This window comes from Poromitra crassiceps (genome assembly GCF_964638095.1).
Source record: "Poromitra crassiceps genome assembly, chromosome: 26".
NCBI lineage: Eukaryota > Metazoa > Chordata > Actinopteri > Beryciformes > Melamphaidae > Poromitra > Poromitra crassiceps.
Genome location: NC_139640.1, coordinates 9,264,096 through 9,284,341, shown reverse-complemented (window position 1 = coordinate 9,284,341; position 20,246 = coordinate 9,264,096). Strand labels below are relative to the sequence as shown.

The window sequence follows — 20,246 nt, the reverse complement described above, 5'->3', positions numbered from 1 at the left end:
AAGAAAGGAAAAACAAAACAAAAAAATATAATCAGAAAAAATTATTTTTTATTTGTTTTTCTCCTCCCTTCCCACAATAACACACAAATGTAGAAAATAATTGGTTTAACAAAGCATACGTTTTAAAAACGTTTATTATCTGTATAATTTATTATTGATTAACTATTGATCCGCCTGGGCTGGGGTCAAAGTTTAGTTTTACGTTACGTCACTACGTCATTCACTCTGCGACAGTGCGACTGCCAGCTGCCAATGATTATATCAGTTGGCTAAGCTAAATGATGGAAAGCAAGAACAATGGCAGAAAAGCGAAAGACGAAACATTACCAATTTCAAGAGGAGTGGGAGGAAGAGTTCTTCTTCACAACAGTGAAAGAAAAGAGTGTATGTCTCGATTAAATGCATAATACTCATTATTTAAAGGTAAATCGAGCAAATTTCAACAGGTAGCCCCCCACATGACTCTACCCTTCAGGTAGCCCTCGACCTCAAAAAGGTTGGTGACCCCTGGTCTACAGACAACTCGCCTCCTCTCCAATACGGCAGACAAACTTACTGTTGAGGCTACTTTGTATCTGTGACACGTGTTACCCGTGGTCCTTGGTTCAATGAGGTGCTTTTATGTGGCTGGAACATACAGAGTAAGGGTGCTGCATTCTCATATATATATATATATATATATATATATATATATATATATATATATAGCGACACTGACTATCTTGCAGATGTTTTTTTCTTTTTCCTAAATTATTGAGATGTGGAAATGGCAAGGGTCTGCAAATACATTTAGCTGCCAGCTGATTCTCTGGTCCTTCAGGTCTGTGAGAAGTGATCTTGATACTTGTTGGATGTTCACACATGTTCACACAGCTAGCCAAAGATGTCTCCTGTCTATTCCCTTCCCAGCCAAATACCATTTTGAGGGCCATATAATTGCCAAGATAAGGATTAAAAAAAGACCAGAAATGTGGTTCAGTTTGGTGCTTTAAATTAGCCTACCCTCTACTTTTAAACATGCTATACAGCAGGGGTGCCCAACCTTTTTGGACCGAAGATCTACTTTTCAAGTAGCCAGCCTCCCGAGATCTACCAGTCCAGTTTCAACATCGCAAACGCACACACATCGTTTCCAGCCTGCAGTAACTAACCTCACAACACTTTCTCGTTGTCCCACAACCACTTGACATTAGGGCTGTGAATCTTCACTGGCCTCACGATTCGATTCGATTACGATTCAGAGGGCTATGATTCGATTCGATTACGATTATCGATGCATCTCGATGCATCTTAAATCGATGCATCACTTTTTTCCCCCAATACATGATTTATTTTTTCTCACTTTCTTTTTTCTCACTGTGTGGCTACTTTTAAAATAAAAGTGCATTTGGAATTGCATTGTATTATGATCCATAATTAAAATAAACAACTGCATGTACTTCCATTATATTTTATTTGATTATAATCTTTTTTTTCTTTCTTTCTTTTTTATCGATTTTTGACGCGATCGACCTGGGGTCAGTCCGCGGTCGACCAGTAGACCGCGATCGACTGGTTGGGCACCATAGTCTAGGGAATCTGTGAGAAAAAATGACCCAACCTTAAACTAATTGCAACAGAAATGATTTGTGTTGCATTCAGCTCTTGAAAGCTTCCAATTTAACATACTGAAAATCCCAGAAAATCCCAGTAGTGGAACATTGTCAAAATTGGCATTGTCTCCACAAAGGAGGTGATGTTTTCGGTGCCGTTTGTCTGACCGTTTGTCTGTTAGCAGGGGGATTACGGCAAAACTACTGGGCCGGTTTTCATGAGACTTGGTGGAAGGGTGTAGCATGGGCCAAGGAAGAACCTATTACATTTTGGGGCGGATCTGATCCGGGTCGGCTCAATGGAGGGGGCGGGGCTAGGGAAAAGGGTCCGTTGCAGGTGGGAGGGGGTGTGGTCAGGAAAGGGGCAGGGCTAGGGAAAAGCCCTACCAAACATACTGTAACATAACAAAACAATACATAAATTATAGCTGCTGCGCAGCAATGGGTCGTGGCCGGGCAAGTCTCAAGTCTTTTAGCTATAGTCCAAGTCGCGTCTCAAGTCTTTAGTCACAAGTCCAAGTCAAGTCTCAAGTCTCTTATGGATGAGCTTTCTGTCATCTGCTGCATGCAATCCAGTCTGCTTAGATTAGAACACTGCCGTTCATGACAGGGCTGGGGCAGAAGGCAGCAGGTTAAGTACATGGCAGTTGAACATAGAAGCGGAGAGAGTAGGGACAGTGGAGGCAGACAGAGATAGACTGAAAAATTGTTTATTTATACTTTGGCATGTATGACATTACCGATGACATGACAGCAACAACTATGACATCACCCACCCAGTCTGCTCAGCCAGGAAGGATGACATTATTGATGACATAATCACTGATGACATCATTGATGACATCACTGATGACATCACTGATGTTGTCATTGCTCAAGTGACATCACATCATTAGGTATAGCTGGTATATATCGTGCATTCCTTTATAACGGAACTGGTAATCTTACCGGTTCAAAGTTGATGAGCTGGTACGTGACGTCACTAGAGCTGGTATTTCCCATTCCAAACTGGTAGGAGCCTCAGCAGCCCTGACGTAAAAAATCCAAGATGGCTGATCCACGCAACAACAGTAGTTATAATCGTATAAATGCTATTTAGCACTTCTGTCTTGTTTGTGTCTCATTAAATCAGCTGTACACACAGCACGGCCTACTTCTATCTGTGTGTGCAAAATGCAAAAGCGCGAAATGCCACGAAATGCCTTGTTATCTGTTATTGCTAACAATGGCTAGCGTGGCTAGCGAGTGGATCTGACCAGTGAACAAACAGTGAACTTCCCAGCTCAACTTTTCTGCAAATGGAATGCTAACAAAACGGATGTGACGTAATTTAGCCTCCACATCCCAGTTCTTTTGCGATAAAGGAATGCACTTATAATATCTGCTCCTGGAGTTGTTTGAAACACAGTCACTGAAGAACTAAATCTATAAATGAAAATAAATAAACTGACAGTCCTTCAAGTCAGTTTTGGTGGAGCACAAAGTCCTTCATCACTTGTGGTAGTGGTAGGGAGTGGACTTGGTTCAGGCGATGTGTCCCCAGTGCTTGGCGGATCCGGATCCGACACAAGTGGGCCAGACTGCGAGGACATCTCTTGGCCTCCAGAAAGACCCTGAGAGCCTCAGGATCAGCCCATTTCTCCAGGTGTGCCTGCTTTGCGGTCACCAGGGCCGGGTCAGCGCCGTGGTCCAGCAGCAGCTGGACGAAGGCCGTGTTGCACCTGTTACGCAGCACCCACTCCAGCAGGTGAGAAGCCACGTCACGGGTCAGAACGCCAGCAGCCTGGAGCAGCAGGTGGAAGCAGTCCAGGTGTTTGTGTGTAGCACTGATGTGGAGAGGGGTCAGGGTGAGTGAGCCGTGTATCCTTCTGTTAGGGTCGGCCCCGGCATCCAGGAGGATCCGGACACAGTCCAGGTGACCGTGGCACACGGCACCGTGGAGAGGCGTCCAGTTATTCTCACCAGCTAGTTCTACCTGTGCTCCCTGTGTGATCAGGTAGTCCACACAGGCAGCATGACCCAGCCAGGCTGCGAGCACCAGAGGGGTCGACCAACACCCGTAAAGACACTGCTCATTGATCTGCCTTCTGAAGTGGTCTTCCTGCAGCAGGCTCCTCAGTGTGTCCAGGTCTCCTGCCCTGAGGACATGATAGAGCTCTGTGTCATCATGCTCTGCTTGAACAGCCATTCCTTCAGATGTGTCACTGTACCACACTGACTTGTATGCTGTGTTTTCCACCACTTATATAGCCTCAGCCAGGAAGGATTTATGACGTCAATGATGACATCACAATTGCTCAAGTAACATTACTGATGATGTCACAACTGCTTACTGATGACATCACAACCTCTTATGACATGACTGATATCACAATGCCTCTGACATCACTGATGATGTCACAATTTATGACATCACTGATGACATCACTGAGACTTTAGCTGCTTTCACACATGTCTGGAATTCAGGAGTTATCTAGAGGCTATCCGGGTGGCTGTCATGTGTGAATGTGTGCATGTGGCTCATGCGCGCTCCCGCGGATCCTCGTCCTATCCGGAGGGAAGTGTACCCCCAGCCGTAGTCGCAGAAGCGTATTGTCCCCCCCCCCCCCCCCCCTCCAGAGCTCCGTGAAGTATGAGGACAGAGACGATCGTGACAGATTATATAAATAGTCGATGTGAATGAGCGAGCAAAAAACACATGCCATTTGGTTTCCAAATGAAGCTCAAAACTGCTCCGTGTGCGACAGCCAACATGTTGCGGATTGCTGGATTGAAAGGCTCATGGCTCTGATCTGATTTCATGTCTGCTTCGCACAGCACACACATTTAATAAGCATTTTTGGACGTGAGGGTCGTCCCGCTTCCCAGTATTGGACATCGCTAGGTAGGGTATCTGGATCTGGTTGCGTTCATGTCTTTGATTTAACGTTTACACAGCGTTTGTGAAGATTCAATGGCAGAACCGCAAATTCCAAGTAGCGTCAAGTCAGGCAGTATATAACGAAAACTTCCGGGTATAACCTTCGCAATAATGGCAATTAAATAAAGTAAATGCACGTGTAATGTTTTTTGTGTGTGTTTCGAAAGATACAGAACGGAGATAAACTGGAAGAATATCTGCTCCCTTCGAAAAGTCAATTTTAACCCGTAGTGAGTCGACATTCAGATTTTTTGTTACTAAGTAATACAACATTTATTTTATTTTGAAGGTAGAAAACGTCTAGCTTCCTGTATTCTGTATAATTCTAGTAGGTTGGATGCATTTTAGGACTGAACATAGCAAAGACCTGTTTTGTTTGTAGTGCTTGCGACTCGATGAAATCGATGCATCTGGGCGTGAGTTGTAGGGTTGTTTAATTAATTACTTACTAACGTTATGCGCAAACGATTATATGCCGTGAACGTTAGGCAGTTAATGCCCATTATGTATTTTTCGTTTTCACAACTCGTGTGGTCATGCCCAAATTCCCCCACCCCCGCCCCCTCTCTACTTTACAAACTCTGCGGAGGTGCTACTCATGTGTGAAAGCAACATGCCTCATGTGTGAAAGGGTACACTTCACGTATCATCCGGGGCAGGCTCAGTGGGGGGCAACCCTCACCTGATCCGGAGTTCATGTGTGAAAATAGCTTTTGTGTGTGAGAGTGAGTGGATTTATGACATCACTGATGATGTCATCAGTGGGACAGACAGACAAACAGACAGAGCCCTAGCTCCCTTAGATAGATAGATGTGCTCATTTTTTATGTATTTCCAGACACTTTTAGAGACACTGAGGGAATAAATTCATTACCGTAACACTTTTTCCAATGGCAAGCACTTCAATATGCTCAAGGGTATCACTCAAAATGTGTATGATTAACAAATACAAAGTTGTAGCTAACATTGCGAGAAATGCCATGTTGTATTACGACTACATCATACTACAGTACATGAGGAAAAAAAGTCTGTTCTACTTAGAGACTCAACAACCATTTCTGTGGATTCCTTGCCCCCAAAAATGTGGAAATAGACACCAAATTTGTAATTCTAGGTCTAGTTGGAGTCAAGATATGGCCAACATTTTAATAATGGCAGCCATTTAAAAAAACAACATAATTTTTTCCTATCAACTTTGTTGACATGGCAATAAATCTTTTGAATCTGAATCTGATCTTGAATTTTAACATACTTCCACTAATGGGATTTTCTGGGATTTTTCACTACAGTGTTTCGGGTATCAATATAAACATAAAAATGTGAAAATAAATTCTGTTGCAATTAGTTTAAGGTCAAACCTTATTTTCCCTAGACTACCACTGCTATACAGCATGTGATACTACTGACCCATTTGATGTCACCTTATGCAGCCCCGCCCACTTTACCCATTGTATCATGACTTCCTGTTCAAAACACCAGCTGTTTTACCTGCTCAAACTAGTCTGACTCACCTGGTCAAACCTAGTTTGACTCACATTATGAGTCAGACTAGGTTTATGAGTCGCAGGAATTGTAAATACAATCGGAACTTCCGATTGTATTTACAATTCCTGTTAGTCTCTCTCAGATGGCCTCTTCTGCATAAGGTGAATACTAACCCCAAGCGTTTAATATTGGTACTGCACTTATGGGAGAGAGTTGTCTCCCCCAGCTCACGCAGGGTGCCAGGTTGAACCTAAATCACTGCACCCAGAGCCACTCACTGTTGTTTTAGTCACAATATGTTTTATAGACGATGGCTGCTGCTGTGCAAGAAACTTTTATTTGAAGCATTCCAAATCAATTTCATGATGCAAGAAATCCCACAAATTAGGACTTTTTTCAAGGTAAACTCCCAAAACATAATCCAAACAGAAACAAATGTTTAGCTCCATCACCAAAAATGAAAACAGGGGATTGTAGAACTTTTCTTAAATTCTCATCAAGTCAATTAGCACCAAAGGCTCCAATGCAGGGATCGATATTGGCTACCATATAAATTCTCAGGTGTATATCGACAATAGTGGGTATTTATATGCCTTTTCTTTTGCTTAAGTTGCTTCAATACAAATAAGGAAAAATAATGTGTAACTGTCTAACAATGTAACAATGTAACAACACACACAATCATCCTTTCAATTTTTGATTCTTTTTTTTAGAGCCTGTTACAATTTATGCGAAATCACTTGATGGTGATGACAGAATCTTCTCAAATTGTCTCTTCTCCACTGTAAAGTTGAGATAAAACACTGAGGAGAAATTTCGCCAGTGACGAGTTTGTGATCCAGTCCAGATATGAGCTGTGGATTGGAGGAAGCGCACGTCAAGGTGCCACAGTGGTGTCGGAACAGGCAGGAGGATGAGCAGGGGGGAAGGGCACCAATCCGGACCGGGAGAGAAGCCAAAACAGTAGGAAGCAATTCACGGATTAAATAAAATGATACGTATGACTCTATATAACTAATAACTATATAACTAATGCAGGTTTGCTGGTCTGAGTGACATGGGGCTATAACGGTAACATTCATTTAAAATCATCGGCTATATTTTGAGACAGATTAAGGTACAAATTCGGTGTGGAGAAATGTGCAGCCCACCTGTCGGGTTCCTTTGTTGGTGGTGGGAGGATCATGGTGGTGGGCCTGCAGAAGACATAGCATCGTTTGAATAGAAGATTCAGGTTTCATCCTGTGTTGATGTGGTCAAATGTGTGTGTGTGTGTGTGTGTGTGTGTGTGTGTGTGTGTGTGTGTGTGTGTGTGTGTGTGTGTGCACGTGTGCGCGCGTGCGTGTGTTACTGCTGAAAATGTATCCCAATGCCAATAACAAAAAAACGTTGAATGTCCTACCAGCCACATGGACCTACATCCATCACTGTAGGAGGATGTGTGATCTTCATTGGTGGCCGTTTGGCACATGGAAGAGCGCCGGCCTCAGCAAGACTGGAGATATCTAAGGAGGAGAGGAAGCTTACTGTAAGATCATGTCAGACTGTAACGCTTCCAGTCAGGTGTACAAGTCATTTAACAGTTACAAAGAAAATTGGACGTATTTTGTCTGCCTACCTTGGAAGCTGAAGAGCAAAGCAAGGCTCCCTCCCTTGAGGAAGTCTTTGGTTTTCAGTTCCTGCAGTCCTGCAAAGTACCATCTTCCAACCAGAGGGCCAGCAAAATAAGTCTGATTATTCCCATCGACATATTCGGTTCCAGTGGAACGAGGGTTATTCCAAAGATAGTTACCTGTTTACAGAAGGTATATAGAAGAAACAAAAAATGTTAAACTTCAAATTAAGTGCTGTAATGTGTGTGTGTGTGTGTGTGTGTGTGTGTGTGTGTGTGTGTGTGTGTGTGTGTGTGTGTGTGTGTGTCTGTGTGTGTGTCTGTGTGCGCGCGTGCATGTGTGTGTGTGTGTGTGTGCACGTGTGTGTGTGTGTGATAACTAATCTCGATTTCATCTGCATTTTTGCAGCATTTCATCCATCTTTTCTGGAGCTCACCATCATAAGAGAGAGCAGTTGGATCAGTGGTGATGCTCTTTTGCTTGGACATCTGCAGTTGGATGTTGGGCTTCTGATCCAGCATTACAAAGGTTGCCTGCCTCCATGGACAAGGCCACTCCAGCTGGTCATCATAGTCACCAGACACCAGCCCCACATACACCCCAAAATAACTCCTGTAAAGATCTATTGCCACCTGGTAGCGGTACCCGCTTGCAGAGTACTGGCGTGGGCTGAACAAACTAGTTCCAGACGCACTATTTCTTAGACGTTCCTCAAAGTTATTAATCTGCCAGGTCAGATGTGGACACTCGGTCTCAGACAGGTTGATGTCATCGATGGAGAAGCCTCCTGAAGAGCTTCCTGCTCCTTTATGAACCTCAAACTCCACCTGGAAGTCCATGGTGGCATCCAGGGGAACATGGTGGATCTGCCAATGAGATGTGGGGGGACCTGGAGGGAGGATTTTAGCAATTAAAATATGTGCTGTGACTGTGATGACTACATTCAATTACATGAATGACTAGATCAGATACAGCCTGAATGCAAACTATGATAAATCACAATGAAAGAGTCAGATGAAAGCAGATAATTGTGCAACATGACATTTACCAGTGATCTGTCCCATGAGGCGTAGCTGTCCTCTAGAGTCGTTGAACTCTCTGATCCAGATGTTGAGCTGGTCTGACTCGCTGCCACTGTGGAAGTAGTAGAACTGGAGACACTGGACGTGACACTCCCTGCTGAGGTTCATCCTCTTAGTCTCCAGCCAGGTGGAGTCTCCCTCCTGACCGGATGCTGTGCTGGCATGCATGAAGTAACCTGCATCTTGAAATAGAACAGCAGCATAGACTAGTGTTATTGTATTGAGGCGGATTGGACTGTGTCCCTCTATCTGACCGTGAGATCTCAAACACCACTAGTTAGATTTTATTTCAAATGTCTACTTGGCAAAATGACACATTTTGGCACTGTGTTCCAGCTTTAAAAAAAAAAAATCCACTAACTGATGTAAATTATTATTACCGTAAGTTGTGGACCAGTGATGTCATGACATCACTTAATAATCACTGGTCCACAACTTAACTCAAGTCAACCTAAATGATTGTCTGCAAAATGGTTTACACTTTTCAGATATGTGTGAGATTATGTGCAAAACAAGGCAGCATAATTTTTCGGTGGAGTGTCCCTTTAAGCCAGTGCTGACCAATTTGGGGCCCGCGGGCCAGCTCTGTTTGTTTTGGCCCGCCACGGATTTGGCGGATTTTTTTTTCTTTTTTTTTTCCGATTTTTGATCCAGAATGCAACTCGGGCAAGTTATCAGATATCTGCACTGATTGCAAAGGGTGGATGAGCTTTTTCATGTGGTGACTTTGTGAAACAGTGTCTGAATGTGGCTGCGGATACTGTGTTCACTCCTGAGATTGCATCCCTGCAAATTGTCATGGCAAATTGTTTACAAAAGATAGACAATAAAGCTGATTTTACCTTGAGGATTTTTCAAGTTGTGAATTAAGTCAAATTTCTCTTGATTACAAAGGTGGAAAATACAACTGTTTTTAACTGGGTGTTTACTGATTAAATGTTTAAGCTCCCCACAAATGCAGATGTTTTTTTTTAAATATATATAACCAATTGCAAATTATTACAATTACCAAACAGATAAAAAGTAGATTATTATATTGAAATGTTATTTTAGATTTAGAATGTTAATTTTCTATAAAACACAATACATTTTAATGTAATTCCACAACGTTTATTTTTGGCCCTCGGCCCTCCACCCAGATTGAGTTTTGGCCCTTCATGGGAAAGAATTTGGGCACCCCTGCTTTAAGCGCATACCTGGATGTGGAGGTGTTGTGGCATTAACTGTGGAGAAAATAATCAATAGTTGTCATCAAAGAAAATGAATGTCAATAATTTTAGAACAATCATGCAAATCGTTTGAGTTATTACACACTTAGAGGAAGTGGGGGGGGGGGGGGAGTAAAATACTCTGGAGGGAAAACTTTATGAATTATAGGATCAAAGTTCACTTTAGAAATCTTACCATTTTCAGTGGCACTAGGTAGGCCGGTGTGGTCAGTGCTAGGACCCCCAACAACATGTGTTACTCTTTCCCAGTCGCTCGCTCCACTCTTTGAACAGTGTTCCATTCCACACATGGTATCATTGTAAAAGCCACAGTACATCTTAAATGCAATGGTTGACTCTGTGGAGGTGTATGAAGAACATGGGATACAAGAATATTACCTGTTTTGGTCAAATACCTGCAGGAACAGACAATGTGATCAATTGCACAATACTAGTGATCGCTGGGGGAATACAAATTAATGTAAGCACCCGTATTTGTGATATGGCCAAAAGTATGCAGACATCATTTACCAATCTTCCAGGAAATGGTCTAATTCGTTTTGATAATTATGATAATACCTCAAACAAACATAATGGTGGTCATGCATTTTTGACGTTCAATTGCTATCTACTGTAACTGTTAATCTGCAACAACGGTTAGTGTAAGAAACACACAAAAATGTGGGTTGGAGAATAATGCATAAAAGCTTATTCCGTATACATTCTACACTCCCAAATGGGACTTGATAGTAGAGTCGTAGGCCTTATATAGCTACATCAGGGGTGGCCAAACTTTTTTGGTTGTGGGCCGCATAGAGAAAAATATAAGGAGTCGCGGGCCAAACAATATTAAGCGCGGCAGTTTTCGCGGAAATTTTTTTTTGACCAGAAAACCCTTGTGCCATCAAAAATTGAATTTCTACCTAAATAAATATATGACACATAGTTTATTGATGTGCTCACCCTAACCCTACAATGGGTATTTCTGTATGTTTTCAAATGTTATTTTCCTGTGCCAACAGGTTAAGACAGAGATAATTTAACATAACATTAGTATTAAACATTAATTCAGTATTAAAAATGTTTAAAAATAAATAGACCAGATCAGGGTACTCAAGTATAACCCATTTTCAATGGTTTTAAATTGAAAAAATGAAATGGGGGAATCCGATTTTTTGTTTTTCCGTTTGTTTTTCTTATTTTTTTGTTTTTCCGTTTTTTTCCCGTTTTCTTTTTTGGTTTTGGTTTTCCGTTTTAAACGCGGGCCACTTAAAAACGGGCAGCGGGCCGCAGTTGGCCCGCGGGCCGTAGTTTGGCCACCCCTGAAAACCAACAAGATAGTCCCATCTCCAAATCTTCATCAAGCCACAGTCGGACTGTGATAGTCCAAATAATTACTTTCTGTGGATAACGGCTAATCATGTTCATGAACACTGATGTATTTAACTTGGCCATAGCAGTGAATTCTTAAACTAGGTGTCATCACCGAAAGAAGATAATATAGGAGACGCTCTGGATCAAAGTTAAAAACTTAAAAAAGAAGGTGCTCTATTGGAACTCAAAAGGGGAAAGTCCATATAAAATTAGAAAAAAAAAAGTTCAAGGCAACTCTCCAACATGTTTCGGAGTGTTCGAATTTGAACTAGCCATGATAGAATAAAGGCTTTTTAATCATAAAAAGAGTTGCCTTGGACTTTTTGTTTTTCAAATTTTAGGTGTCATCACCCTTTAATTCATTTTTTAACCTTTATTTATTCAGGAGAGTCTCATTGAGAGCAATGCTCTCTTTTTGCTGTACATATATTAGCAAAAGACAGCTTGAATATTCGATGGCACTTACCGCATCTGTAGAGGCGGTTCAGCTTGAGCATGTCATCAGGACTCACCTCCAGTGTTTGACCAATCACGTCCTGGAATTGTGGGTCTTTGGTGATAATGGTAGGTCTACCAGGACCATTGCTAAATGCATATTGTCCATAGTGCATCACTGAGCTGTAGTCGTATGCAACTCCCTGGGTGCTGGTTTCATTAACTTTTTCAAAATTATTCTCTTTACCTAGAGACACATAAAATCATCAATTACCTCACCAGCATAAAGTAACAATTTGTGATCGTAATCATGAATAAGAATATCAGAATTGGAGTCTTAATCCAAACCTCCTATGATGTTGTCCAACACAATGGTTACATGATCATCTCGGTCATATCTGGACTGTTCGTGATAGAAGCCAAGAGCATGGAGCAATTCATGTTCAACGATGGAAATTGTATCACAATCGTGTCCGATGGAGATGACCTGTCCTTTGGAAATCACTTTCCCAATGTATGAGAAACATCTAAAAAGGAAAAGGCATTGACTCATATCACTGATAAGCCAGCAAGTTACTCTATTACATTGGCTACTTTTAGTTAACTGTCTTGGTCAAATACTACAGGAATAAATACATACATTTTAGCACTACTATTTGGGGGGAGGCGGGTGTGGAATGCTGAAGGTTTAATCAGGTTTAATCCCAGCAGCTGCAATGTGTCATATTGTATCTTATTGAGACTAAACCTGCTCATTCACTGTCTGAGTCCCTCTGGGTAAGAGGATCAACGTAATGACTAAAATGTAAATTGATTGATTGATTGAATTAATTTATTCGACAAATTAAAAGATACAATACACCAACAAGCATACTCAGACCGGGGGTGCCACAAGGTTGCGTCCTCGCGCCTCTGTTGTTCATATTGTATATTAATGACTTAATTAGCCATCAGGAGTGTCTCACCTGGGACACTCCTAACTAGTCTAGGTCCCCCATTCAATCCTTTATGGGCTGGTCAACTGTCATGGCCGGACGTGTCAACCAGTTGCTTTTCAGCAGCTGGGCACACCGCCAGTTGCTGAAAAGCAACTGGTTGACACGTCATACCCAGCTGTCAGTGCGACTGCTTCTGAAGAAGACGAGAGTTGACTGGTCGAAACTGTCAAGGTAAATAAATAACATCTATAAACCTATGTCTGATCACAAGAAAACACAAACGTCTATGTATAAATGAAGACATGATGAACATCATTGAACTGTCATGACCGGAGTTGGGCTACCTGGCTATGCCACCGCTGGAGGAGTCTGTGGTGGCCACTTACCTCTCCTACTCAGCGTGCAAGCCCCAGCTCCCCTCCAATGACTGTCAGCTCACCACCAACCCTGGCTGATAAGTCTTCCAATCAGGGGCGGACTGGGATCATAATTCAGGCCGGGCATTAGATATCAAGCAGGCCAGGCCGATACGGGCCGACGTGTGTGCCGGCATCCAAAGGGCGCCGGCCCAATTTGGGCGGTTTGAAGCCCAATTTGGGCCGTTTGAAGCCCAATTTGGGTCGTTTGAAGCCCAATTTGGACCGTTTGATGCCCAATTTGGGCCGTTTGAAGCCCGATTTGGGTCGTTTGAAACCCGATTTGGGCCGTTTGAACCCCAATTTGGGCCGTTTGAAGCCCAATTTGGGCAGAGTCCAATTTTACAATGAGATGCACCCACTTTAACCCTGAAGTGTAATTATTACTTCAGACTAACTAATAAACTAATAAAACCACTAGTAAACCAGTAGGCGGCACTTGGCCTGCTGTTCAGTGAGTGGCCTGACTGCGGGCACAAAAAAAAAATATATATTTTTTTTTATTTTTATTTTTATTTTGCAGGCCAGGCCAGGCCACCGGGCATTTGCCCGACGTGCCCGATTATGCAGTCCGCGCCTGGATGTACATGATGAAATTCCATCCACAATTGTATGCAAACCAGTATAAGCAAAGCAATGCAAAACAACAACAACAACAAATATCACATATCACATTTATAAGCTATTGCTGGACAATACGTACCCATTTAGCTTCTGGACAGAAATGAAATAGTCCTCAGAGTCCCTGGGTTTGAAGTCAATGCATGACTTGAGTCTGAACTGCTCAAAGGCTCTCAGGATGACTCCTCTAGCATTCATCTCTTCAGTATGAGTTAATTGGTGATGATGCCAAGGTTGTGTTAAAGACATGCATGGTCCATGCAATGATCAAATGAGAGAAAGGTCAGACAATGAAATGTTCCTGGTACTGACCAAACAAGTGCGTTGGTGCTTTTCTAATAGGGGTGGGATGACATATCGAAATTCTATAGATCACAATACAAACATGTGAATACCGTGGGGCCGGAAAAAAATTATCGATATATCAGCACCATTTTATTCTGCCGTAGAAATCACAATTGAGACGGCTCGTCCATCACAATTTCACAAGCTCTCCATCAGGATTATATTATTTGCAGTGTGTATGACATTTTTATTTAAAATAAATTTAAAATAAATTAAATTTTTAATATTTAAAATATATATATATATATTGTTTACAATACATGTTTATATTCTAAGAAGTCAACCCCTTGAGAGAAAATGTTATTTGAGTTATTTTTCTCACAAATTGTGAGTTGGCCTGCAATGTGCACTGAATTATGATTCAGTGCACATTGCAACAACAGACACATATAACTCACAGAGCCGACTTTTATACTGCCCTGCAAAGCTAAAAGGGGGTAACTCAATTTTTGTCAAAAATGAGTTTTTGTCATTTTTGGAACATTGAAGATCTGCTTTATCATGTGGAAAAATATCTTGAGTCAATTGTGTTGTTTTTTGGAGAAAATAGGCGGTCATATTTACAGTAACTTCCAAAAGCCCTAGAAAAGCCAAGCAAGACTGAGGTAACATCAGTTACGGTTGTTTGATTTGGTTTGACTGCACTCTGAATGCTCTGCCCTGCAACGCAAAAAGGGGGTAACTCACCAGAATGCACAGGTTGAGTTGAGGTATGAGTTACATTACTGGGCAGGCCTAATGTCATGATTGTGACATCGGACCAATACCACCCCACCCACACAGACACCCACCCCACCCACATTAACTCCCAAGGTTGCCAGCTCATATGGCATTAACCCCCTAACCCTTATACATTAACCCGCGAGGCACCTCATATGACATTACCCCCCGAGGCACCAGCTCATACCACATTTACCCCCGAGGCTCCAGCTGAGCTCGTACAACATTATCCCCAGAGACGCCAACTTATACGACATTAACCCCCGAGATGCCAGCTCCTACCACATTAACCCTGATGCGCCAGCTCATACAAATTTAACCCCGAGGCGCCAGCTCATACCACATTAACCCCAGAGGCACCACTCATATGAAATTAACCCCGGAGGTGCCAGCTCATACAACATTAACCCCCGAGGCGTCGCTCATATGTAATTAACCCCAGAGGTACCAGCTGATACAACATTAACCACCGAGGCGCCAGCTCATATGACATTAACCCCTGAGGTACCAGCTCATCCAACATTAACCCTTGAGGTGCCGCTCATATAAAATTAACCCCAGAGGTGCCAGCTCATACGGCATTATCCCCAGAGGTGCCAGCTCATACAACATTAACCCTCCAGGTACCAGCTCATACAACATTAACCCCCGAGGCGCCAGCTCATATGACATTAACCCCTGAGGTACCAGCTCATACAACATTAACCCCCGAGGTGCCGCTCATATGAAATTAACCCCAGATGTGCCAGCTCATACGACATCAACCCCCGAGGAGCCAGCTCATATGACATTAACCCCCGAGGTGCCAACACACAGACACACAACGGGCCAACAAGAGTCCCACCAAACTAGGCTTGAAGGATGTGTAGCGGCCTGATAATCTAGTTATATTATATTTATACGTATATTATATTAAGCGTAATTGTGCCATGAAAATGAGACTTCATGTCTATGTTATCATTATTATCATATATACTGGTTTTATATAGTGATAAGCAACCAAGTGAAGGATCAAATTGAAGTTACTGTCTTTTTGCTTGGTATCACCCCTTATTATTTTGCAGACAATGCAAAGCCAGAGTAAGGTAACTTCCAAATAAGGGTCAAAGGTCAAGTTTGAGCTAAAAAAAAATATGTAGATAAATAACTACATTAAATAAACAAATAATTAACACATTTCCAGTTTTCTTCCTACAATACATTTGGCTGGACAACAACAAAACTTTAAAGTCATTTTTCTCAGTTCTACACTCTGGCGAGTTACCCCCTTTTAGCTTTGCAGGGCAGTATAGACCTGCTCCTCCTGAGCATCCACATTATAATAATAATGATGTGCTGAGTCACTATGCAGACAGCATTTTTACCAAGGTTGTTTTCCAAGACATATGGAACTGGGGATGTCCATAGTTCACTCAGATCAAGAATGGTGGTCCGGGCACCCATCTATAAGAATATATAAGACATGTAAGCAGTGTTGGGCAAGTTACTTTCAAAATGTAATATACTACATATTACTAGTTACTTTCATTTGAAAGTAATAAGTTACTTTACAATATTACTGTCTGTGTAGAGTAACTCGTTACTTATTACACTACTTTTGCATTACTTTCACCAAAACAACAGCAGCAGCAGAATGACATCGCCGCCCCGGAACCATCCCAAAAAAGAATTGAAACCTCCTTGAAGTCAGTGTAAACAATCCAAAATTCTAAATGTTATTCTTTTCCTTTGTTATTGTCTATAGTTATTGTCTATAGTGGTCTATAGTGGTTATTTGCATAAAAACACACAGTTTGATTAGGAAATGATTGTATCTTTTTTAAATATGTGCTTTGATTAGAAAAAAAGTAACTCAATTTGTAACTTGAGTTACTTGACAAAGTAACTGGTATAATATTACTGAAATCCTATAAGTAATAAGTTATATTACTGAGTTACTGCTAAAAGTAATATATTACATGTAATCTGTTACTTTTGTAATGAGTTACCCCCAACACTGCATGTAAGTCCACACATACATGAGTTTTATATTTTAATGGTTTAGCTACACAATGTTAAACTTACCAGCAGAATATCACCCCCAAATAAGTTTAAATCTGTAATACAAAGCAGAGAAAAGTGAATACGTAAGCTTTTACTGGCGCATGATGACTGATAATCCCTTTTTGTTTAACTTTACCCTTGTTTATTTCAGTTATGTCCTTCTCGTCATCAATTTCTGAAAAAGAGGAAGTAGAGGAAATACAGCTTTGTGAACTTGCAGATGAACTGATAGATGTACCCTGCATTGAGCCATGAAGTCAAGCCAGCTGAAATGAAGAAAAGCTTACCATTTTGCCTTTGAATGGGCTGTTAGAAAAGCAAATCATATCATAATCATAAACATTACGTTTTGAGCCATAACACAAATGAGGGTTCTTAGAAAATGCTAATCATCATTATCAAGTTAATGATCAAAAGACAAATTACAGGATTTTTGTACAATTTTCTCTCATTATCAGGAGATGCTAAAAAACACATTTGATTAAAATGCAATTAAATAAAAGATCGATTCACAGACAGTACAAAAAAAGTAACTACCTTGGAGAATGTTGATGAGACTGCCAGGCTCACCACAAGAACAATATAGGTATTCATCCTCTTTACAGTATGTCTTGGGTCAGACTACTTTGTACAACAGAGGCTATGTAAAAACAAAAAATAAATTAATAAACACATGAAAAAGGATGATCCACACATTGTTATTGAAGTAAATTCTGTTGAATATCATACTACCCTAATTTGATACTGATCGTGACAAATCAAATTAAGCCACTATATTATCCAACAAAATGCATTTGATTTGTTCAAAACAAATTAGGAATATCACAACACAAACCTCAGATCGTCAATTTAATAATTCTGAAAGTGCTTTGCATCAAATGCGTAAGAGGACAGAAAGTGTACGCTATGTAATGTTCAGAGGACAGAAAGTGTAGGCTATATAATGTGTACCTTCTGTAAGAGGACAGAAAGTGTAGGCTATATAATGTTTACCTTCTCCCAGCCTGTTGGTTGAGTGTCTCTTCCTCGACTGAACACACAAAGTGTGAAATCCTGCTCACTTAATTGCTGCAAACCACCCATTATGCTGCAGTGACACTGAGTGCTAGTTTGTGCTAGTTTTGCTAGTTTAGATATTTGATATAGTCATCATTTGTTTACACAAAATAATAGCATAATCCTAAACAAACGATGACTATATCAAATTTCAAAGTTGATTAAGACGAGACTGTCCTCCTGGGACCCAGCCCATTGACGTGTGTCCTCTATACTGTGTTGGACATTTAGTTCACATGCATCTCACTTTACTCTTTTGAGCTACTCTTGTAATCCCTGCTGTATTGTAAAGAGGACAACGTGATATGCTTTCCAGTGATATGTCATGTGATAGGCTGGGATGCTGGGAACGCCCTCTTCCTTTTCATCCACAATGCATGGCATAGCAACAAGCACATTTCATGGAAAGAGGAGAGGCAACGTTGAGTCAAATATTGTTTATTTATTTTGATTACTATTATTATTACTAGTGCAGTGCCCGTTCCACCATGCCCCCCCCCCCCCGCACACACACTGCACTCTGTCAGGTCCCCCTAAGCGCAAGTTTGAAGTCGATCCGACAAACGGTTCTCAAGATACGCGAAGGACAGACATACAGACAGTCCTGGAATAAGTCCAAATTGCACCGCACTCCCCAAGTTTGAAGTCAATTGGATGAAGGAGTCATCAGTGGGATTTATGACATCACTGATGATGTCAAAGTGGGATTTATGACATCACAGTGGGACAGGACAGATAGAGAGACAGGGAAACAGACAGAGCCCTAGCTCCTATTTATATCCTCTTAAAATCACATCCTGTGCATGAACAAACATTTTGCCTCTGGCTTGGTAAGGGCCCGCCCTCTAACCAAACCAGCGAATCAAAATTAGCCCAAAACATGACACGGGCCAATCCTCAGTTCATTCACACAAAACAGCAGCCATGACTGACAGCTGACAGTTATAACCAATGGCTGCATGTTCATGACTGATGTGAACGAAAACCGACTACAACTAAACTATCAATTAACAATACGAGGTCGGGGGGGTACGGTGGTGCAGTGGTAAGCGATGTCGCCTCACGAAGGTCCTGGGTTCGATTCCCACCTGGGACGCTGTGAACGCTGAAGGAATGCGTGCCCGTCCGCATGTCCTCAAGTGCCCACCGCCCGGGTGGGGTCGTCAAAAGGGCCTTTCTGTGTAGAGTTTGCATGTTCTCCCCGTGCCTCCCGGGGGTTTCCTTCATATAGGAACCCCCTTCACCAAAAACATGCAATATCCTGGTTGCTAATGTGGTTCCTCCTCTGGTCATTAAGGGCGCCTGTTCGGAGGGAGGGGAACTGGTTGGAATAGCGTGAACCTCCCACGTGCTATGTCCTACCGGTGAAGCTTCCTCTGTCAGGTGAAAAGAAGCAGCTGGCTAACTGCCCATGTCTCGGAGGAAGCATGGAGCCAGTTTCGGCTCTCCCCAGATCGGCAGAGGGTGGAGTAGCAACCAGGATAAATAAATTAAAATTAGCACTAATGGGGGATAAAAAACTAAAAACAAAACATGGCCGGAAATGCTCGAGTCTACAACAACACTGTTCATCACACATAAAACTGATATTGGAAACCATATATTATACTAGCATATATACTCATCTGGCCAAGGTGTAGCATTCAGCACAAAAATATCTCTCCTATCTACTGTATAGGTGATCTTTCTCAACCAAATTTAATTGTGAGTGTCATATTATTGCCAAGATAAGGATTCTATTGTTGATGCCCAAAAAGGTTGATGCTTTAAATGATGCCTATAGCCTTCTAAACATGCTGTACAGCATGATACTGACCCATTTGATGTTTTTTAGTTTGAGTTGAGCATCATTTCAACCATTCATTTGTTTTAGATTCAAGATTCAAGATTCAAGATTTTTATTGTCACTCCGTAGTACAAGTATCACGTGTGAAATTCTTGTGCTGTAGACTCCGTTACAACATAGTGCAAAATAGCAGGGCATATAGGTGCAGGAAAACAAGAGAAACAACAAGCAATAACAGTAAAGCAATAAAAACAAGCCAGAAACAGTGACATTCAGTGCACATGGGTGCAAATAGCATAGACAAATTTAAACATAATTAAACATTCTGTTTGCACTCTGTTTGCATATAATGCTCAGTCCTCCATCAAAAATAAATGCATCCATATTCAGCACAGATAAACCATGCATTACAACTGTCAAGGTGGATCAATTCTCATATTCTCATCAGGGAATATAACATGTTGTTTTAGTCACAATATGCATAGACAGTTATGTTGCTGTGCAAGATTTTATTTTAAGCATTCCAAATAAATATCATTATGCAAAAAATCCCATGCTGTTCAAGATAAACCCCCAAACTGAATCCAAATGGAAACAAAAGTATGTCTCCAC

General features: G+C 41.6%; 1 protein-coding gene across 1 annotated transcript in view; it reads right to left on the bottom strand.

The window, feature by feature from the left end:
* Positions 1-7,109: 7,109 nt before the first annotated feature.
* LOC310798934 (meprin A subunit beta-like) overlaps positions 7,110-20,246 on the bottom strand; it is a gene marked incomplete at its 3' end in the record, with an annotated part of 68,227 nt that continues 55,090 nt past the window's right edge. The window contains exons 15-22 of the mRNA XM_083661490.1: positions 12,058-12,112; positions 11,741-11,956; positions 10,112-10,258; positions 8,659-8,898; positions 8,047-8,499; positions 7,616-7,789; positions 7,417-7,502; positions 7,110-7,193 (exon numbers count right to left, since the gene is read on the bottom strand). Coding sequence (XP_083517616.1) covers positions 7,110-7,193; positions 7,417-7,502; positions 7,616-7,789; positions 8,047-8,499; positions 8,659-8,898; positions 10,112-10,258; positions 11,741-11,956; positions 12,058-12,112 — 1,455 coding nt within the window. The remainder of the gene's footprint in view (positions 7,194-7,416; positions 7,503-7,615; positions 7,790-8,046; positions 8,500-8,658; positions 8,899-10,111; positions 10,259-11,740; positions 11,957-12,057; positions 12,113-20,246) is intronic.